Source organism: Phoenix dactylifera, chromosome 7 (genome assembly GCF_009389715.1).
Source record: "Phoenix dactylifera cultivar Barhee BC4 chromosome 7, palm_55x_up_171113_PBpolish2nd_filt_p, whole genome shotgun sequence".
Classification (NCBI taxonomy): domain Eukaryota; kingdom Viridiplantae; phylum Streptophyta; class Magnoliopsida; order Arecales; family Arecaceae; genus Phoenix; species Phoenix dactylifera.
The window spans coordinates 16,310,290-16,332,939 of NC_052398.1; the positions used below are offsets into that span (position 1 = coordinate 16,310,290).

General features: G+C 37.2%; 2 protein-coding genes, 1 long non-coding RNA gene and 1 pseudogene across 3 annotated transcripts; 3 read left to right on the plus strand and 1 right to left on the minus strand.

Moving 5' to 3' along the window:
- Positions 1–1,520: 1,520 nt before the first annotated feature.
- LOC103707847 lies at positions 1,521–9,462 on the plus strand (annotated as a pseudogene).
- A 4,373-nt stretch (positions 9,463–13,835) lies between these two features.
- Positions 13,836–17,695, plus strand: LOC103707849 (peroxidase 55). The gene is made up of 3 exons (XM_008792530.4): positions 13,836–15,091; positions 16,603–16,794; positions 16,907–17,695. The coding sequence occupies exons 1-3, from the start codon at positions 14,885–14,887 to the stop codon at positions 17,477–17,479; spliced, it is 972 nt and encodes a 323-aa protein (XP_008790752.1). The 5' UTR covers positions 13,836–14,884; the 3' UTR covers positions 17,480–17,695.
- Positions 17,696–18,385: 690 nt separating this feature from the next.
- LOC120111380 lies at positions 18,386–18,906 on the minus strand. Its single transcript, XM_039128411.1, has 2 exons — positions 18,592–18,906; positions 18,386–18,481 (listed from the first exon to the last, which is right to left on the minus strand). The coding sequence occupies exons 1-2, from the start codon at positions 18,889–18,891 to the stop codon at positions 18,425–18,427; spliced, it is 357 nt and encodes a 118-aa protein (XP_038984339.1). The 5' UTR covers positions 18,892–18,906; the 3' UTR covers positions 18,386–18,424.
- On the plus strand, positions 18,841–21,912 carry LOC120111381. The gene is made up of 5 exons (XR_005512605.1): positions 18,841–18,978; positions 19,071–19,150; positions 19,319–19,454; positions 19,574–19,723; positions 21,702–21,912. It is a non-coding gene; the product is annotated as an uncharacterized LOC120111381 (long non-coding RNA).
- Positions 21,913–22,650: the final 738 nt, after the last annotated feature.

Here is a 22,650-nt window from a genome sequence, read left to right on the forward strand (position 1 = left end):
TTTGAGCTTTGCATGTGCACTCTCGACCCTAGTAAACAAATGAAAGTTAGATATAAGAATTGAGGCAAATTAAAATTAAATGAGTCTTTATTTGTGATACCTATTTGTCGTCACATTTCCGTAGTGCCTGCATGTATCCGTCCATGCCGCAACAAATCTTTCCTTGTATTTGCTCAGCCAAGTATCTGACACATACTGTAGTGCATCTGGATAGGTACCGAACTCTCTCTGCAGTGCACTCCAGCGATCATTATACTCGTCTTCCGTGGAGGACAGCACTAGTATATTCCAACTCATAATAAATTTATCCCATTTCTCCTTCAATTCGAAAAATTTTTTGCACTTGGCCAAAACATTCCTACTAATATGCCATCTACATAATAAATGTCTAGCAGTACCAGTAATATCCAATCATCCGCAGTATCCAATTTCTTTCCTCTTAATGCAAAAGGGCATCCACACTTCTTTGTCCCACAGGCAGTCTTTATTCGCTTTTCTTTTTTGGTTCGGTACGTCCCACCCCTCTCACAACCTAACGTAATTCTGGGTTTCTTAGAAATGGTACCTGCATCGGATGATTTGATTACAACAACAAAACCATTTCGCCTCCCAGCTTCACGACACCAATTACACAAGTCCTCTCTACTCTTGAAGATCTATACATTAAACAATTTATGTAAGTACACAGTTGTAAAAATAGCTCGCTAAACTATTACAAAATTGCACAATACATTATAATACCTCGTAAGTTGTAAATTCGCTTGTGTAATCCAGTACAAATTCTGATCCAATTATACTCGATTCGGTTGTAGCATAGCCCTACATATAAAATAATTTATCACCAAGAATTAATGAATCAGAGGATCTGTTCGGCACAAAATTCAGCACGGCACGCGATTTGGCACCAGAAGGCTTCTGTTCGGCTGTACAGTGCCGAACAGAAGCCTTCTGTTCGGCAACCCTCAACCGAGCAGAAGCCTTCTGTTCGGCTGCACAGTGCCGAACAGAAGCCTTCTGTTCGGCACTGTGCAGCCGAACAGAAGGCTTCTGCTCGGTTGAGGGTTGCCGAACAGAAGGCTTCTGTTCGGCACTGTGCAGCCGAACAGAAGCCTTTTGTTCGGCGATCCAGTGCCGAACGGAGCACGAACCGTGAAAAAAAAAATTTCGAAATAAGGTGGAACACGTACCTTTGCGGCCGATTCTTCGTCCCAAATCACTAGTTGCTTGTCCATGCTTCGAATGGGGCTTAAATCTCCTTCAAAGATCGCCTAAACGATGTAAATGGATCGAGGGGTTTAAGGGGGGTTTGAGGGGGGGTTTTTTTTTTTCTTTTCAAAACGAAACGGAGGAGGAGGAAGGGGGGTGTATGAGAAAATTTCAAGGGCAATATGGTAATTACACTAAAGGTTAGTTTGGGTATTTTTTTTTTGGTTTTTGGGGGGTGTCCTGAGCAATAGGGGGGGTGTATATAGAACTACCCTTTAGAGGCCGAGGGGGAGAGGGGAGAGGGGAGAGAGAGGGAAGGGGGGGGGGGGAGGGCCGGCGGCGAGCGGCGGCGTCGTGGTCGAGTACGGAGGTGGCGGGGAATGGAAGGTGTGGCGGTGCTGAGGCAACTCGTCGGCCAGATCCAGGAGCTCTGGGAGCTCTACGGTTCTTTCTCCCTCGATCACCCCCACCTCAATGCAAGGCAAGCCCCCCCTCTCTTTCTCTCTCATTCTCTATGTTTTTCTCGGTTTGTTTTAAGTTTTCGATGGATGTTTGGGTTGTTGGGAAGAGGTTCTCTAGGGTTTTTGTTGGTTTGATTCCGGGGGAAACGAGGAGTCGATTCTTGTGAAGTAGGTTGTGTGCTGTATTTTGGTTTGGAAACCAAGACGTTGCTTAGGTTTTGGATATCTGAGAGAAAGCGGAGAGCTTGAAAAGGATTTATTTATTTGGGTATGTTTGATTGCGGAAATTTGTCATTCAGTGTTTGCAATTTGAGCGCTTTTTGCGGTCTTAATCTGTATGTTGTGGTATTTTATTGCATGCTTAAGGAGTGTTCGATTTCATCTTGCTTTTATGTTCTTCTTATTCTTATTCTTGACAAATATTTTTCCGGTGATTCTGTGAATTAGCAAAATTATATTTTTCAGATGGTATGTATGTATGTATGTATGTTTTGATCATACTGTTTACTTGATGCTAGGTTCATTTGGCTCTTTGCCCTCTATCATTATGGAATTATCAAGTACTAGTATTTTTATGATTTACTTTTGTAAAATTATTCTGGAATTCTGTAGGATAATTTTGCCTTTGGATGCACCTAACTCCCCATATTCCCCTCACTAAAAGGACAAAAATCCCTTGAAGAAAGTTCAAGTATAGCAAGGCCTCTCAAACCTTTGACTTACTTTTGGAAGGGAAATTTCTAAATGATTTCTACTCTTCTTGATCATATTATAAGAACCTTGTGCTTTGACATGTGCTAATTGGACTCTAGTCAGCTCTTTGAGTTTGATTTATGGGTGTTGCATCAACTTTTGGAATTTACAGGGGAACTTATCAATTGATCTATAAGTATGATATAACCTTTTTTCTCTTTTGTTGGTATTGGAAGCTGATATGACCAAGAATAAGTTAATTAGATGCATTGCTGTGCTTGCTTTATTATCTGAATACTGAAGCTCTTGTTGTTTGCAGTTTTTTGTGATGATCAAGGATTATGGTATAGGCAACCATTTTTCAACTAAAAGAAGTTCATATTTGTGATGCTAAAGAGCTTCACATTCGTGCATCGGTTTGCATATTCTAATGCAACATAACTAATTTCCTTTCACATTTATACTGCTCATTCCTTTGTTTTAAATTCACCCTCGACTCTTGCATATTTTTTTCAATTTAATTAAAATTGCTTTTTCTGAACCCCACTTTTGTGTGATTAGTTTTTTTTATATTAATTCACTGTAACTTTGTAGGTTCCATATTAACATCCACCTAGACCTCATATCATCAACTAGTATAATATTTTATATCAGCATTCTTTCAGGACCCCAACTTTGAAGAAGCAATTGAATGCAACAATAACAACTATACCAATGTAACGGCTTATAGGTAGTGACAGTATATTGCCTTCAAGAACTCCCCAATGTTTTGTTTCTATTACTGTCAGAAGAAAATGTAGAAATGACTAGCACGTAAGAATAAATAGGAAGGTACTAGTTTTGACGAAATCCCTTGGAAGGTGATAAGGGGGAAAAAGAAGAAAAAAAAAATACCAAAAAAGGCTCCTGGCAAGTTTTTCTTTATCAAAATAAGGCACTTCATTGCCCTTCCTAAATGTGAGCACCCTTTGTTCTTGATGTCCCTTGCCATTGTTGGAATCCATCCTTGCAGAAGCTTTTCTTCGTATCCTTTTGTATCTAGCACCAAAAGGAATGCAAGAAGATATTTCAAGCGCTCCTTCATCAACACTTGAATTATTGGATGTTATTTAGCAATCTTCCAGCTCCAACCAACCATGTTTCTTTCAATGGGAAAGAATAGCTTATGTTTTAAAAAAAATCTGCCTTGGCCATGTAGATGGTCTGCTAGGTGGGGCTGTCTAGATGGCTTAACATTTTCTGTTGTGTTTCAAGTGGGAGGATAATTGTTTTATAAATTAGTACTGGACATCGCCAAGTTGATAGTTCCTTATGTTTCATTTATAAGATATAGCTCGCCTTTTGGAATTTTCCTTATGTTATTTTTATATTTTAAACTTATATATTTGGAACATTTTGTCCTTTGGGTGCCCACCTAGGCATCCATTTAGCACCTAGGTTCTGGGCAGCCACCTAAGGAACCTAACTGCCACCTATAATCTTTTAAAATTTTGAGAATTGCTAAATTTTTGAGAGGATTTAGACTAAATATTCCAATGAAAACTCATAGTCTTACAACAAATGCGAAACTCCTTGCTCTCACCTCAAGTAATGCATCCTTTGTACTTGGATATGTAACAAGTTTATGTACGATATGCAATTTGATGATATGAGTTGCCCCCATCATATCAAATACCCATATAGATACATCACAAGTTAAACAGGCCGTAATGAGATGGGCAAGGGCTGGCTAGTGCATCACTTTAATATTGACATGAGGACGGGAGAGGATAGTATGATTTTGGTGGTATAGTGGAAATAATTAAGTTTGTAATGATGGTTATTGAATAAGGACTATTAGAAAAAACTTTCAAAGAATTTAGTTACATATGCACACAATTTGGATAGATGAAAACATGTTTGCAAATAAAAAATAATGGTGGCAATATTCGAGACATGAGAAAATTATGTTGGTAAAATATATTTCTAATGATTTCATTCAGATCTTTATTAAAATATGTTATCATATTAGTTTCTCTTGTTGTTATTGATGTTGTTGTTTTCATTGTGATCATTATTTGCTGTTATTATGATATTTATGTTGTTGATTTGGTTTTCATTACCCTTTAGAGCAACCATTTTCACCATTTGAAGGTGTTATGCATCTGTATTGAGGAACGTCTTGTAATAGCTTACCTGTGATTCACAAGCTTGCCTTTATATGTCTTACTTTTTAATTTTCATTGATCTTCTTGAATAGGTTATAGTTATTATGGATTACTGAGATTGCTAATGGTATACATATGTTTTTGCTTTTTTGCCAGAATGTATTTGGTTCATTCAATCGATTGTACTACACCTTTCAGCTATTTACTTCATCAATGTACCGTAGTCTCTATCTTTTGACTTCCCTTTTTAACCTTGTTATTTTGGTTTAGTATAATGACTATCCTGTTCTTCATCAATCTAGCATAGTCTCCATGTTTTTTTTTCCTTTGGATTTTGAAATATTTGCCATGAACACAGCTTGGTTTTGGCTTATAGTCATGAGAAATAGACTAAGTCACGATTAGGTGCACTTATGCTTCTTCATATGTTTATTGGTTTTTGCTTGTGTAACAGTTTGTTCTATAGGCATTTGACTGTCAGTTGCTGTACTGTTACAATATGAACAAACAAAATAACTGATCTGAGTTTTTGCTAAACACTGGTTTTTAACAGATGGTATTTACTTGATCTTGATACAGCTTAATGGAGGATGATTACTGTGGTCTTATAATGGAAGAGAAGTCTGAGTACCTAAAGATGGTGGAAGGTAACAAATCTCGACCTTGCAAGAGATCACGAAGAGAAAAGAGTTGTGAAAGGTCACTTGCTTCAAGTTCAACTGAGATGGAACAACAAATATGGAAAGAATTTCCTGAAGATCTTTTTGAAGCTGTTATTGCAAGACTTCCCTTAGCCACATTCTTCCGCTTTCGCTCTGTTTGCCGAAAATGGAACTCTTTATTGACGTCAAACAGCTTCTCCCAGCACTTTGCTGAAGCTCCTCGCATGCATCCTTGGTTCTATACAATAAATCATGAAGATCTGAACAGCGGAGCCATGTATGACCCTGCTATGGAAAAATGGCACCACCCATCCATCCCATTTCTGCCTGCAAAGATGATTATTCTTCCAGTGGCCTCAGCTGGTGGTCTTATCTGTTTCTTGGATATAGGCCATAGGAACTTTTACATTTACAACCCACTAAGCCACTCTTTCAAAGAACTTCCACCAAGGTCGGTCCAGGTATGGTCACGAGTGGCTGTTGGGATGATACTAAATGGGAATACAGCCAGCAGCGGTTACAAAATCATGTGGTTGGGATGCAATGGGGATCATGAGATCTATGATTCAGTAGAGAACAGCTGGACACGTCTTGGTATTGTTCCACCAAGCGTCAAGCTCCCTCTTTCGTTAAATTTTAGGTCACAAACTGTATCAATTGGTAGCACGCTCTACTTTATGCGTGCTGCACCAGATGGCATTTTGTCATATGACGTGGCCACTGGTGTTTGGAAGCAGTTTGCCATCCCATCGCTGCTGCACCTAACTGACCACGCACTTGCAGAGCATAGGGGGCAGGTTATGCTTGTGGGTTTGCTGTCTAAGAACGCTTGCATGTGCGTCTGCATATGGGAGTTACAGAAAATGACTCTCCTGTGGAAGGAGGTGGACAGAATGCCAAACATCTGGTGCTTAGAATTTTATGGTAAGCACGTGAGGATGACATGCTTGGGCAATCGAGGGTTACTGATGCTCTCATTGAGGTCTAGGGGGATGAACTGTCTTGTTACATATGACATGGCAAATAAGCAATGGCAGAAGGTGCCAGACTGCACACTTCCTTGTGGAAGGAAAAGGCAGTGGATTGCAGGTGGCACTGCATTTCATCCATGTCCTACTGCTTTGGCCTAACTGTTTTTTCTGGCTCTGGCAATAGGTATGAGTTAGCCTTCTGGTGTGTGCAATACCTGCTGGTTATTTTTCTTTATATTTTTCTCTCAACTTTCATTTGATGCTTTTGATATTGGGTGGTTATAACGACCTCTTCTTTGGTGGTTACACATAAAAAAAAGACTTGCTAGCATATCTACATACCTCATGAGGCAAGATTAACTAGCTGTCCTGTGATTCCTCATATCCATGTTGCTGGTTCCATAGAATTTTCATGCCTGAGAAAAGGATGTTGCAGTTTCAGAGATGAACACTAATCTTATCTGCCTGAAATGTTGTGTCATGTAATCTATATCTTTCCAGGGAAGCTTAACTTGTTAATGTAATATATTCCTTATGTATTTTATGATATTAATGTACAGCAGAAATGTAGAGTAATTAAAGCAATGTGTGGAAGTACTAAATATGATATCTAGTTAATAGAAATGATTGCAAGATACAGACCTCTGGAAGTCACTTCCATAGATTTAATGTTACTGGATTTGCACAACCTTGATGGTTCTACCAACCATCAATCCATGGTTAACACCCAGTGGCTCATGAGTGTTTTTTGGGATTTTTAGCAAACTCCAATTAAGGTAATCATGTGGATTGCAAAATCAATTGATTTATTTGCCATTTTAGGATATCTTGCTGCAGTGCCTCATGGCAATAATCAGTTTTTATTACTTTAGCAAGTTGTCAGTTGTTGTGATTGCATGTTAGCCATTGAGAGATTTTACTAGAAAAACGAGACCACTCTTATCTAGTTAGCTGCACTGACAAACTTCAACAAGTTTTGTTGGAAGAGGTCTTTAAAACAAATTTCATAAATTCAGCTGTCTGCTTATCTGCCCATTATAAGAAACCTCATGAATCTACTCTCTTGGGGCCTGTTTGGTATCATGCAATTGAACCTCTTTCCAGTTACGTGAACATCTCTAATCAACTGTTTAGTTTCATGCAGTTCAATTGCTAACATGTAGTTTTCTTGTGGATAAAAAATACCCAACATGTAGTTGCAATTGCATATTTGGCCTGAAATGCAGTATTCTGAACTGCAGCTAAAATGACCACACTTCGAATTATACTTTTTTGGTTGGTGCAAAATGTCACTTAAAAGACTCAAGAATTAGATCGCCGTAATATCATATAATATTTATAATAATAGTATTAATTAATATTTTAGTGATATCATCATTATTTTAATTTTTTATAATAATTTTATTGTATGATATATTAAATAATAATTATTAATGTTATTATGTTATATCATTATATATAGTGTATATAATGGTATCAAAAATATATGATATAACATATTAATGTTGGATTTTTTTTTCATATGATTCCCCATATCCTTTTCTGTTGTGCATATTAGTCCTGCTAATGTTCCTTAACCAAACTGTAGTTAAGGGTTACTAGAGTGGGGAATGACGAAAACCCTTCGAGGTTGCAGAAGTGAAGAGGTTAGAGGGACTTAGGTTATGCTAAGTGCTTTTTCTCCCCTTTTCACGTGCAGCATTTTTTTTTTTAAAGTATTCTCCTGAAGAGGTTATTTTCCTAAGAAATAAAAACTTATTAAATTTTCTTGTAAGGGCAAAAACTTTCTAGTAAAGTAACATCATTAGGGAAATAAAGATGCAAAGAGTAAATATTCTGTTCAGGTCTTGCTTGGTTAACCAGAGTTACTTACATGCAAAGAGTAATAAGATTGCAGGCATTAATATGCAAATATGAAGTTTGCAGGATTAATTTGCAAATACAAAATATGGTGGACGCATATGCAAATAACCCTAATATATAATGTAATGTATCTTATAATGGACTAAGTATATATTGTACACTATATTGGTATAAAAACGTATGACATCACTATAATATAATGTTAGATATGTAATGCATTCTATGGTATCTACTATTTTTTTAGAAGCCAAAGCTTTCCATTGGTAGACTGCTCCTTTCAAGTTCCTTTGCAAATGGACTTCTTAGAGTCTAATTCACTTAAAAGATAGAAGTAGAAAAAATTAGAAAAAATGGTTCCACAACATAAAAGGGAGACTTTGGCATTTGAATATTTGTTCTTCACAGCCTGGAGAAATTCTAACAATTCAGTGCTTCCTTGCATAGGCATCACACCAGCCAAATACTAGTTATGAAATTATAAGTGTACTTTGATAACATAATTATATATTATAGTAAGAGTATTATGTCATATGAATATATCTATATTACTCTAATACTTTAACATATTATTAGTATGTCAGTGTAGTACAATTTTATGATAATTTGTCACAATTATATTATAGTAGTATGCTATTCTTTTGGAGGAATGATAGATTTTTATGCAGTATGAAATTATGAAATTCAAAATTACATTTTTCAGTGATATCTGGCCTAACAATGTTTTTTCCATGTTACGTCAAATACACTCACAAACAAACAGCTGTCAGGTATTTTCTTCATTTTTTATATCATGTATGTAAATTCACATCTATTCAAGTGACTGGAGACACAGATGAAACTAGATTTGTCTTTGATTTTTGTGTTTTTTTTTCTTTAGCTTTTATCAGTTTCATTCTTATTATAACATGTTATAGGTGGAAGAAGGTGTAGAACTTTACAGTAGAGGCTTCGGTCCCTGCACAAAAATAAAAATTTTCCATTAATACCAAAGTTATCCTTGGTTACACAGATTTTTTGATTCCAAGACCGCAAACCCTAGCAATTCATCTTATGTGGAAGGATTGAATCTCGTCAGCTTGTTATCAAATTTAAGACATTCTTACCCAAAGCTATGGGTGAACTCTGAGAGCTCGTGCATGGATCTACTCCATGTCCTAAGCAGAATAAATGGATCAAATGAAGCTTACATGTCTTTTTGTTGTAAATTAACTTGTTGCTTTTAGGCAAATCCAACTGTCTTTCCTAATGATGTCTGTTTCATAGTTTCCTTGAGTTTGGAATCATACCCTCGGAGCCTACTTTATCTTCTTCAACGGGGTTGATGCTTGTCCAAATTCCAGTTGCAGTAGATGTTGCTTCATGTGTCAATTTTTGGTTAATTTTACTTTCTCGAGTCATGATAGTTGCAGTTACAATTTGTCATTTCAATTATATGCATTTTAACAGATGTTCTTTAAAAGTTTTTGACATTAATCTTCTGTTGGCTATATGAAGGTTGTGATAACCTTCCACCCTGAACTGATGAATTGATGGTAGTATATCATCAATGTGTAGAGAATGTCCTACAGCTTCCCCAGGAGAAACTTGGGTTTTCTGATCAAAGCTAATGTTGTAATTACTCCAGAATTTGAGATTGGTATCCTGACAACCCTAATTATAGAACCTCTTAAAATCTTAGTGGCCCTTCCATAGTTTTTCCTGGCTAGTTCTTGCAACCGGACCAATACTTTCTGGAAGGCCACATAATTGTTTCCTTGAAGAGAGAAACTTTCATATGTAGAATTTGCACAGGAGTTGCTCCTGGGACCCTAGTTTTGTGGTGGGATTTGCCTATGTTGAAGATATTTATCTAAATAAATATTGAAGGATAGAGTTTATTCTATGGATTAGAAATTTTCTTCATTGGGATGGAAGGATAAGTGCATGCATTTAATGTACATTAAATTTGTCCTCCCATCTTCTTGTATGTTTGGAGAGTGTAAAAAGCCAAAAAATGTAATTGGAGGGATAACTTTTTTTCTATTATATGGTATAAGTCTTTTCCTACCAAAATGGTGGAATAGAATTAGGGCTGAAATCGGATCAGATACGAATCGGATATTGGTATATCCATATTCATATCTGTTTTATTTAACGAATATAGATATGAATATAGATATTAGGTGGATGAAAAAATTTATATCTATATTTATTTTAAACGGATACAAATATACATTAAATATTGGAAGTATGGATATAAATACAAATATAAGTCGAATAATTGAACTTTATGACCACGGAATCAAAAATATTACTAATTGGATGGTAAATTAAGTTAATAGTATGTTAATATGGTCATTTATATTAAAAGTTCATAAGTGCTATATAAAGTTAAATAGAGTTGCAAATAAAATCAAATTTCGAATATGAATTGAGTAGTTGTCTATTCATATCTATATTTTTTGGCATATATTAGTTAGAATTTCAAATTTCTATCCATATCTAGGTAGATTGGGATACGAAAATTGATCTAGACGGATATTATCCGGTCTACTTTCAACCCTCTCCTACTTGTACTATGTTAGAATGTGAGGCTGTTCATGGACTAAAAAACAAGGGTATTTGGTAGTATAACCACAGAATAAAACCTTTGTTCCATTCATTCCGTGGTTGGAGTGCCATCAAACACTGCCTAAATGTCCTAAGATTATGTTAATAAAGAACTTTATAATGGGCTTGATGTAGGACCCTCAACTGTTTTAGACATATTTGCAGCGACAATTTTAATGTATGACAGGTGATAAGCTCTTTTAGTGACAGCCATTCCCTATTGGCAAAAGAAAACCTTTTCTGTTGCTCATTTGATTAAAATAATAATCTAAATTCAAATCTATGTTTCGTTATATCATTACATGAATAGACAATATAATCAGATGACATTGTTATTGTACTGCTGCTACCTGTTATTTTTTTATCTTAAATCTTAGTGACTAACCATGTTATTGGGGTGGAGATGAATAAAAGTGGGAGTACAATTTGTTAGAATTATGTAGGTGAATACTTGGTAAGTATCTCGCAAATTAGGCACAAAAATATTGTGCATGAGTTGGAGGAATTCTGTTCTAGAAGGCGGGTAAGTGCGGTTTGGTAAGTAATACAATTCAACAATAGTTTGATTCAGTTTGTGGTTTTGGGATTAGCATATTTGGAGCCATTGATGTGGAGTGAGTGAAGGAGGAAAGGAAGGAGAGAATGGATAAGGATGAAGGAAGGGAAGCTAATGATATAATTGAGGTTGGTGGGACAATTGACATGATAACAGATCCAAAACCTACTGTTCAAACACATGATGCCAAGATTACAAGAAAAACTAAACAAAAGCCAACTTCTACCCATGTCCATTTAAAGCTTGCACATAATTAGTTAAGCCTTTCCTCGGCATGCATCAGAACAAGATTAGCTGATTGGTTTTGATCAAGGACAATCCAAACTTAGCCCTCTTATTGGCTTAGCTGATGGAGGTGGCTATAGATAAGAGGTTAGGTCAACACTCAAGAGTGGAATGTACAAGAGTAATATCCACATGAAGATGTGGATAGGCAATTAGAGTCATGGTAGAGGAGGCCATTTCCAAGCTCTTAATGTATGGAATCAAATGACCTCTGGTTTTATTCTTGAAAAACAGAGACCTGATTCGGACCCAACTTTTTTTTTGCCTTTTCCCTTTGACAAAGGGGAGGGAGACTCACCTGGTCTTCAATTGTCCAAGTACATACTTGGAGATGCATCATCAGACTTGAACCTGAAACCTCCTCTTGTTAGAATGAAGAGTGTCATTGTTGGGGAATCAACTTTTTCACAAGAAACCAACATGGCATTCTGTAATAGAATTTGTCCTTAGTACCAAAAAGGCAGGCTGATATCAGATTCTCTTACAATTAATTGAAGATGAAGATGATTAAATCAAGTATGCTTTATGTTAACATTTAGACTCCAATCGACTGAATCCTTGCTTTTTTAATATTTTGAGCAAACAACCATCTGCATTCATTGCAATAACTTTAATAAGTTTCTTTAATGATCATAAAAGGGTGAGTTACCTTGCTTACCAAGTTACGCTAATTTGGGATCTCCTTAATATTGGTCGATGATTCTTGTCATTTGGCAATAAAAAAACGGCATAACATACAAGAGAGAAATTTTTCTTGAATTTTTTTTTAAAAAGAAACTGTTCTAAAAAAAAAAAAACTGTTCTCACAAAAAAAAAAAACTGTAGTTATAAGTAAATGATAACATTTTTTTCATTCTTTCTTATATAAAAGGATAGCACATTAGTACAAGATCTTTTCTTTCTGTCGAGATGGAAATTGCGTCAAAAATGATGAAAAATTTGAAGACAAATTGAGAAGTTTTGGATGATTTGAGAAACCATCACCGCAGGCTAGTTCCCTTGAGTCCTTTTGGAATGAGAATTTGTCATGTATCTTGAGCTTGATAATTTGGATGCAGGATTTTTTTCTTGTATCCTTATATGAGTCTTAAACGGTTGGAGGAGCAAAATTTTAGCATTTGATCACTTGAGCAAGTCGAATAGTGATTTATAATGTCGATATGAATTTGGTGAAGTGTAGCGACTTTATCATCTCCTTCATTTCTTGGAATGTTCAAGTCCCTTTCATCTCTTGCTAATTTCCTCATTAACAATCTCTTATCATAGTCCTACTCATAAAAGGCACTTGGGAGTGCCTTATGCTTGCAGCACAACCTTGAAGTCTAATTTTTGTTTCTCGCTTGGTGGGGCAACCTATTCTTTATGTTCTAGTTGTTTTATTCCTTCAACTTGCCTGGTCCCATGCACCACACTTAGCTAGCTGTGTTTGATGGTTACAACTAATCTTAATCAAATTAATCAAACTATATAATCGAACATTATTGGCTCCTTTTCTTTTGATGGAATCCAATCTCTACATCAATATCGTTTTCTCATTATATCAACTGCCCTCTTCTTCCCCCTCATGATTTCATTATCAACTTTAACAAGCAAGCTCCATTCGAAGCATAAGTGAATAGCTTTATTATTCTTCAAATTTTAGAACCTCAAAGGGCCTAATTAACCTAGTATCAACACTTTCTGTACTCATAGCTAAATACAACTTGGGGTATTAAGTGACTTTTGAGGTAGCTGGTATCTATTCCTTTAGATTCATGCAACCAGGTAGCAACACTTTATTGAAGAATTGGAGAAGTCCAAATGCAGAGGGAATAAAGCAAGTTTTGGTCCATGGAACACCACCATCTCTATTGCATGAACCCCATGAAGAGGGAAGAAAGCAAGTGTTGGTTTGTGGAACACCATCATCTCTATTGCATGAACCCCATAGTTTCCTAGTGTCCTTGAGTGGTGTGCTAGAAGTGGACAAATAGCTTAGCAATTTAACTACAAGGTCAAATTTGATTACAAGAAGGGACCATATATATAATTCAATTCTGAACGTAATGATCTTGTTGTAACTCAAACAATCACCATAATTATCTCATGAGCAGGATGTATCCAACATTAGAACACACTGTAATTCAATTGCTTATAAAAAGACAAAAGAAAACGAACAGTAATTCAAACTGCTTATTTGTCTGATTATATTGGCGATCGTCAAAAGTCCTTAAGGATAGAGATACAGAGCATTCTGATTCATAAGGATCACATTTAAGTCAGATGATCTATGAGGACTTCTCCAAAGGAGTATTTGCAGATCAGTCTACAGCCGAAGTATTCATGCCAAAGCATACAATCAGCATCAGAACTGTTGAGCCATTTAGACGTAATTGGTCTCGCCCTATCATTAGAGTTTTTAGAGGATGCAAGACCAAATCAGGACAAGATGATCACCTAAAAATTCTGGTGCCCCTCATAAGATCATATATGTGATGAGATTTTTCTACAGCACACAGCATAAAATAGGCTTTGCCAGCTGCAGCTTCAATTTCTCAGAAGATACCAGTGTGCTTGCGTAAATTTGTTTAATGAAACATATGTGGCTGCTTGAACATCTCAAATCCCAAACCAATCCTCTTATAGAATTCAGATGAAGATAAGGTAGGGTTATAAACTATCTGAAAACCTCCCTCAATTAGTTGCAATTGCACTGTTCAATGCCATGAAACTCCGGCATGCGCATTGGAGATGAAATTCCGAGCGAGTTTATTATAGTTCCATCCATCAATCTCGGCATGTTATTCACTTCTGAAAAATGTCTCTAACAATCAGCACAATGTCAGATTCCAAATTTTTCCCTACTCATGCAAGCATCATGTGAAGTTGGGTGGCAAATGGACTAAAACAATCAGGTTCATAACATGTCCTAAGCTAGGGTCATATAGTGAAATTAATATAACAACCCAGTATTAGCTGGAGGGTCTTCTTCTCTCTTACGTAACTAGTATAATAATGCTATCTTGACATCAACAAACATAAAAAAGCACTTGTCCGTTCCATGAACATGCAAAGCCCCTCAATCCAATCAATGAAATTGAATAATGTTCAAGAAAACACAGCTGGGTTTGCAAACTAAAGAAGCAACCTTTTTGGACTTTGGACTCAACTCTTAGAAAGTGTAAAATAATAGACCAAGCATATTAATTAGTGATTTCATGTGGTAGGATTTTGTTGAACTGGCAACAGTTTACAAAGCCTAACACATGGTCAGTTCTGTCTAAAAGGGATAAGAAGCAAATTCTCCACCCCTCCATTCCTACTATATTGTCTCTCCTATCAAATCCATTACTATTGCACTCTTCCCCACCTCGTCATTAGGGCATGCCCTTTTAGTCTTTCTTCCTCTTTATATGTCACACATCAGTGTTAAGGAGAGATCCAAGAGAATTTAGCATTAGAAGCTATAGAGATGGAGTGGTGGAGATGTCTGTTTGTGGGAATGGTGATGCTGATGGCTGCAGGGAGTGGAGAAGCACAGTTATCACCAACCTTCTATCAGTGGACATGCCCGAACGTGGAGTCCATGGTGAGGGAGGCAGTCCAGAAGAAGCTAAGTCAGACGTTTGCGACGGTGCCTGCGACCTTGAGGCTCTTCTTCCATGATTGCTTCATCGAGGTAAAATTTTAAGCATTCCGTCAGGTCAGAGAGTTCATTCGATTTCACTGGCTTGCATGGGTTGAAGCAAGAAGTGCTCTTCCATGTCATGTCTGGTAGTTGATAATAGCATGAAGCCCATGCAAAGAAGAAGAGAGATACTGAAAGACTTGGTTTGAGTAGAGAATGCCATCTAGTCTTGAGACTAGGATGCTTGGTCTGTGTTCTTTTTATTATAGAAGGTAGGATGGCTTAGGCCCTGTTTGGCGGAGCTTTTGGAGGGCCAGAAAATACTTTCTGGCCCTCCAAAAGTACTTTTGGTTGGAAAAGGATGTTTGGTAAAAATTTCGAGAAGCTGTTTTAGTTTTTCCAAAAAGTTAAAAACAATTTTTTGGGAGAAGCTCCATTTTGGAGCTTTTCGAAAAAACTGTTTTGAGCTTTGTCAGAAAGCTATTTTTTTATCAAAATATACATAATAAAATATAACAATTGCATATTTTATCCCTTTATAAATTTAAAAATCTGCTGGAGCCCTAACAAAGGACTCTAATCATGGATCAGACTTCCTGTCGTGCAGGAAAATGTATTCTTATTTTCTATTTTTGTATGTATTTTTTGAATCATGTTTTAGAAGAATTTTTTTAATATTATGTTATATTATAGAAAATTAATTTACACTAATAATTATACTATTTTACACATTATTATTATATTATACTATAAATATAATATTATATTACATTATATCATAATACATTAATATGTTATATTAAATAATTTTATATTACGTTATATTAAGAAAAATTAATGTACACTAATAATTATAATATTTTTTTCTTTATTATTGTATTATACTATAAATATAATATTATATTACATTATATCATAATACGTCGATATGTTATGTTAAATAATTTAATATTATATTAAATTATTATGCTATAGTATACGATGTTATATTACTATATTATAATAATATTATATTACATTATAGTAATATTATATTATATTATATATTTATATATTAATATATGCTATATTTTATTATGCTCTGTTGTATAATACTATGCAATATCTTTTATAGTAATTTTGTCATACAAAAGTACTTTTTTAGTTTATTAACCAAATACATGTTAAAGTGCTACAATACTTTATAAATGTATTTATCAAATATCTAACAGTTTTTTTATAAAAGCTATACTTCAGAAAGCTCTACATCCAATAGTTTTACTTTCAAAAGCTCTACTGCCAACAGCTCCAAAGAGAGCCTTAGAAATTCTGCCTGGCCCGATTTTGGAGGAGAAAACAATGAGCAGCAGCCAAATGAAGTTTTAAACTAGGGACCCTTACTAATATATGCAATGACCAAGATAGCCTTCACTTTTTTGGCCTACTTTTATAAGCCAGGTTTCAAATTTCTCAACCAAAATAACAGCCTTCATCTTAGAGAAACTGACTTTTTTTCTCAATCTGTGTCCAAGAGATTACTATGTTCAAATGCGACCAAAAAGTAAAAAGCTTGAGACCTGCAGGGTTGCGATGCATCGATCATGATCGCCTCTCCGAGGCATGACGCCGAGAAGGATGCACCTGACAATCTCTCCCTTGCCGGCGATGGCTTCGACACTGTCATCAAAGCCAAGGAAGCTGTGGAAGAGCAATGCCCAGGCGTCGTCTCCTGCGCTGACATCTTGGCAATTGCCGCGAGAGATGTTGTAGTTCTTGTAAGTAACCGGTCCCATTTCGGCCGAAACCAGAACATCAGATTGCATTACAATGTTGAGTTCTAATGAATCCTTCTTGCCATCTTGGGCTGTAAATTTGAACTTCGGCTAGTCGGGTGGCCCGAGCTTTACAGTGGAGCTTGGCCGGCGTGACGGCCGCATCTCCGAGGCTGGGCGTGTCTCAGGGAAGCTCCCAGGCCCCGACTTCAACCTCGAACTCCTTGCTTGGATCTTTGGAAAGAACAACCTCACCTTGTTCGACATGATTGCACTCTCCGGCGCCCACACTCTAGGCTTCTCCCACTGCAGCCGCTTCGCCAAGCGCCTCTACTCCTTCACTCCCTCCTCCCCTGTGGACCCGTCGCTGGATCCCAAGTATGCCCGGCAACTGATGCTCGCATGCCCGGAGAACGTCGACCCTAACATCGCCGTCGGCATGGATCCGTTCACGCCGAACACCTTCGACAACATCTACTTCAAAAATTTGGTGAATGGTAGAGGGCTGTTCACCTCCGACGAGGTGCTGTTCACCCAGCTGCTGTCCCGGCCTGCTGTGTACAACTTTGCAGTCAACCAGGAAAGCTTCTTCACGGCCTTCGCATCGGCAATGGTCCGGCTCGGAAGGGTCGGTGTGAAGATAGGTGATGAAGGTGAGATTAGGAGAGATTGCACAGCCTTCAATTGATCATAGGCTGTAGCATGATGGTATACATGAACATTGTGACCGTCGTTAGATGATGGACTTTGAGGTCTAGATCTATGAGATGGCTGATAGTAGAGAATAAGTTCCAATACAGCAACTGCTTTCCTCATCTTCCTCCAAAACTAAAAGATGGATAAGAGGCCATGGAGAAGGCAATTCATGAACTCTTCCTTCATAAAAACACTACGCCTTTGAAAAGCACTCACTACAGGAAAAAGGACTTTACCCGACGCTTTCGTGGAGCTTTGGCGACGCTAATTAGCGTCGGCTAAAATACCCCCGACGCAACGCCAAGCGTTGGCAAAGCGTCGGATATATATACCAGAGTGGCAAAAGTTTTTGCCGACGCTTTACTCAAGCGTCGACAAAAACATGGCTTTACCGACGCTTATATAGCGTCGGCAAAAACATGGCTTTACCGCAAAATGATGTTTTCCCCGACGCTTTTTTGCGTCGGCAATTCCTGATTTACCGACGCTTTAAAGCGTCGTCGGAATTGCTCAATTGCCGATGGTTTTGAAGCGTCGGCACAAGCATGCCGGTGGTGCCACGACCTTTTTTACCGACGCTTAAAAGCGTCGGGAATTGTCTTTTTTTTTAAAAAAAAATAAAACAATAATCCATATTATAAAATACAAATTACAAAACATATATTATAACAATATGAACCTGTATTACATTGATACATTGACACAAATACTCAGATCATTCAAAATATGAATATTGATATATCTGATTAAAACTCCATGTTTTTGACTCATGTATCAGGAAAGCTGCCATACAAATTACAATGTACTCTAAAAAAGCAAATTACAATGTACTCTGAAAAAGCAAATTACAATGTACTCTGAAAAAGCAAATTACAATGTACTCTGAAAAAGCAGAAATATATACATATCAAACTCATAAAAGATAATCTAGAATGCATCAGGGACGGGATTCAGCTCCATCATCATCTCTACTAGCGTTTGAAGTATCAGGAATCTACAAAAAAAATAAAAAAAAAACTTTAGAAGTTAAGAATAATGTGATACATTAACTCATATATCATAATTGATAATATGTAAAATATTAAAATATATATAGTTATTTACCTGAGAAGGGAGAAACCGTTGTAACATGGAAGAAATATTCGTAAGCTGAGACTGCAAATTTGCTTGGTTTTGCTTCAACTCATCAATAGTTGCTTGAAGCCGACGAACTTCTGCAGTGTTACTAGATTCTCTGGCATTTCTTGTATATGTGCCCACTGAAGACAACTGAGTGGGGGTAACTCCAACGCCGTAACCCCTCACTCGACCATAACGCTCTGGGCCCATCAATTCAGCGAGCACTTCAGCTTCAATATTATGGGTCGTGTCGGATGATGATGACCCCCCGGCCGTGGGCTTCATTACTTGCACAAGGGATGCCGGAGAAGGATTATTCACAGAGATATCAAGGCCTCCAATATACTCCTGACAACAAATTTTGAACCTCAGGTACCGGGCAGGAGGACTTACTTCCCCTGTCAATCGATCGGTTCCTTAAATAACTTCGGTGACATAAAATCGAGTCTCTATTGCCATCTTAGATTTCAGATTTCGGGCTCGCAAAATGGCTTCCTTCGGAGTGGACTCACCGTGCCGTCGCACCGATCGAAGGGACATTCGGGTTGGTGATCTTCGAAAACTCTCCTCTTTGAAAAATAAAATGTTTTCGGCATGAATTCAGAATTCGATTTCGATGAATGTTTACGCACATTATAGAATTTGTCTGGACATGAACATTCGCATGGAATGCTATATAAGCAATGTCTTATGGAGCTTATGACATTTCTAGGTGTCTGGCACCGGAGTATTTCATGCATGGGATCGTTGATGAGAAAACTGATGTCTTTGCTTTTGGTGTCTTCCTCTTGGAGATCATATCAGGGAGGAAACCGGTGGATGGGTCTCACAAAAGCTTGCTTAGCTGGGTAGATGTCATCTAAACTTGGATTAAACTTGTATCCGCATGGATCCTCTCTTTTTAATTACAATACAATCCTCATTATATATTTATATTTGTACTGCTAAATTAGAAATTTTATGGCAGGCAAAACCTTATTTAAGCGATGGCGCGATACAGAAACTGGTGGATACGCGGCTTGAGCAGGACTACGACATGGGACAGTTGAAGAGGCTTACCTTCATAGCCTCTCTCTGCATCAGGGCAACTGCAGCATGGCGTCCATCCATGACCGAGGTACTAAATTTTGTTTCTAGTACGTTGCCTGATCTTTCTAGTACCAGTTCACAGAAGGTATGGTTTTGTTTATACTGATGTTTACGTTGCGGCAGAGTTTATCTTCAAGTGAACTGCCTTTGCAGGATATGAAACATCAGTAATCATATTATCTTACAAAAGTAATGTGTTTTAGGAATTCTATTTGCATGGTAGTGAGATTGTATGCACTTTAAGAGATTTGATCAGCGACCTAGAGCATTCCTTATTTGAAGTTATGGAAACTGTGTTTCATGCTATCTTCTAGGGACTCTTTTTAGGATTTAAGCCATGTTTCTGTATTGTTATAACTAACAACAAAGATAACTTAATTGTAAGATATCATCCCATATATGTCCAGTGATTGGAGACTTCAGTTATTTATGAAGTATAATTGGGTGCATCATGCTATCAATGTGGACCAATGTGTGAAGCTGACAGCAAAACAGGCAGGTATATATGATCTCAGAGTTTCCAGCCATATACTTAGGTGTTCACCAGGAGGGAAGAATTAACATTGAGATCTGTCAAAGTACGACTATTCAAAAGATTACGTCTCTCTATAGTCTCTATAGTAAACCGATGTTTGTATCAGAGGTTAAATCATAGATAGAATCAAATTGTTCTAGGCTTTTTTGTTTGGGGCTGAAGCACTGACTTATCACTATTTTTTAACTAGTCTAGACATTGACATGCACTGATAAAAGAGGAACAACCATGACATCAGTTGACCTGATCTGAACATTAATTTCTTCCACACTGGTTCAACTGCTTAACTTATTGATGATAATTTTACAAATTTTTATCATGTGTCTTAAAGAGAAACAAGCATGCATATAGGTATGCAGAAGCATAATTTGTGATAATTATCCTCTCTTAAAAAATAAATTGTGTTAATTATCAAATTATATGTGATGGTTCGGGATAAACAAAACATTGAAATAAGCAAATTACTTTTTAGGGGAATCAAAGGAATGATTGAGTGGAAGTTATCAACATCCTATGCAATGAGCTGCTACATAGCTAATTGATGGTGACATCAAATATTTCACAGAACTTATTGAAATTATTGCATGGATAAATAGATATTGTAATAATGAGAAAGAAGAGATTCAGGGGACAAAAGAAAAATCTACCTCTCCAAAGCAATGGTCCTGGAGCCATTGCGGTCTAAGATTGTAGATTGTTGCATCATAAAAGGTGCATTAGGTGGTGTTTTTGTCGTCGTGAGTTGAGCTAGAACTCAATCATGAGGGTTAAAGCTCAAATCTTTTATGGTGCAAGTAACATAATCAATCGACCAAATTGAAAACCCGTAATATCATGATGGACACTATTTGAAATGCTTAGAACAAGTTAAAATAAACATTTCTTAATATGGGTTGAATGCACAGGAAGAAACCTTCAGAACAATCAATCTTAAGTCAACATTGATATTTTAAAGTCTAAATCTGAACGGTGCATAATTTAATTTGCAGCAGTAGGATTCAAGTTCTATTCCTTATTATCTACATCGTTGTTTTTGTTATTGGCAGTGTCGAAGATATGATTAAAAGTTTTCAAGCTATAACTGGGATAAAATAATTTAGAAATACATTTTGCTCACTTGTGACATTAAAATTATGCAGTTAGAAATCAATCCAGTTCCTCTTAGTTCCATTTTACTAATAAAGCCTGATTTGAATTTCTGGGCTGGCTCACGAGGCCAAAATCTATGCTTGCCTCTACGGATGTGCCTCACTCTTTCAACATTTAAATGACCTTTACCTCACAGCAAAATTATAGATAATGAGGGCAAAATGATGGCTTTATTTGACAAAATTGCTGTTTATATGATTATGTTATTCTATGTATTTGACAAAATTGTGTGTCCATCTGTATTTTTGCATTTACTATAATACAATGACTTCTTATAACTGTTTCATAAAACCATAATGACATGTTTCTATATCTTCTGCAGAAGGGTCACACACTTATAAGAAACAAATTATGTACAGTGGTATTATGAAAGGCCAAAAAAAAGGAGTCGAAAAACTAAGAGAGGGAGAGAGAGACCTTGCAGAGCTCGTTTTATGTATAAAGAGATTAGATAAAAGCCGTGACATGTTTTCACAATTTGTTATACAAATAAACAGTCTCATGTACCAAGTAATAAAATGAGCGTTACTGAACACACAATATTTGATGCAATTACGGGCTTGGGAACAGTTGGTCCTCATGGAATTTTCTTAATGAAAGGTTTGCAGGCTGGCTTAACCACAAGTCTTCAGCAGCGAAACCTTGACTACCAAGTGCAGCTAGCTGGTTTTAACGTTAAGAAAATGATGTCGGTAGAGTTGTCAAAGGGTGGACTAATAGTCTAAAAAATATGGTTCACAAGGAATACCGTGTTGCAGCCATGGAACATCCATGCAAATAGCAATGAATTTCTGCTAGTAACATGAAAACTGGAATTATTTACCCGAAAATTTCTTTACGGAGATTATGAGGATCACTTACCTCAGACGACGGCGATGTCGACGGCGGCGGAGTAGCTACGGCTCGCTCGGGATGGAGGTGAGATGTCGGCGCGCAGCTAGGGCATCGACCGGCAGAGGATGAGGAGACGGGGCCGGGCGAGAGTTAAAGACAAGAAGAAAACAAAGAGGAGGAGGAGGAGGAGGAGGAGGAGGAGGAGGAAAAAGAAGAGAAGGAGGAGTAGGAGGCTTACCACAGACGACGGCAAGGACGACGGCGGCGGAGTAGCGGAGTCTTCGATCGCCGATCGGGGCTAGGGATGGAGGTGAGATTAGGGCTCAGAAGGAGAGGGGGCCGATCGAGCTAGGGCTTACCTCAGAAGGAGAGGTCGACGGCAGCGGGGAAGTCGGCGCGCTCGCAGATAGGAAATGAGGAGAGGGGCTAGGGCTCGC

What these genes read in the sequence shown, in the direction of transcription:
- LOC120111380 (XM_039128411.1), bottom strand. Translation starts at nt 18,891, where the DNA reads ATGAAGCCCACGGCCGGGGGGTCATCATCATCCGACACGACCCATAAT. An exon ending in AACGGTTTCTCCCTTCTCAG is followed by an intron (nt 18,482 to 18,591) that starts GTAAATAACTAT and finishes TTTTTTTTGTAG; the next exon opens with ATTCCTGATACTTCAAACGC.
- LOC103707849 (XM_008792530.4), top strand. Translation starts at nt 14,885, where the DNA reads ATGGAGTGGTGGAGATGTCTGTTTGTGGGAATGGTGATGCTGATGGCT. An exon ending in TCCATGATTGCTTCATCGAG is followed by an intron (nt 15,092 to 16,602) that starts GTAAAATTTTAA and finishes TGAGACCTGCAG; the next exon opens with GGTTGCGATGCATCGATCAT. An exon ending in CGAGAGATGTTGTAGTTCTT is followed by an intron (nt 16,795 to 16,906) that starts GTAAGTAACCGG and finishes AACTTCGGCTAG; the next exon opens with TCGGGTGGCCCGAGCTTTAC.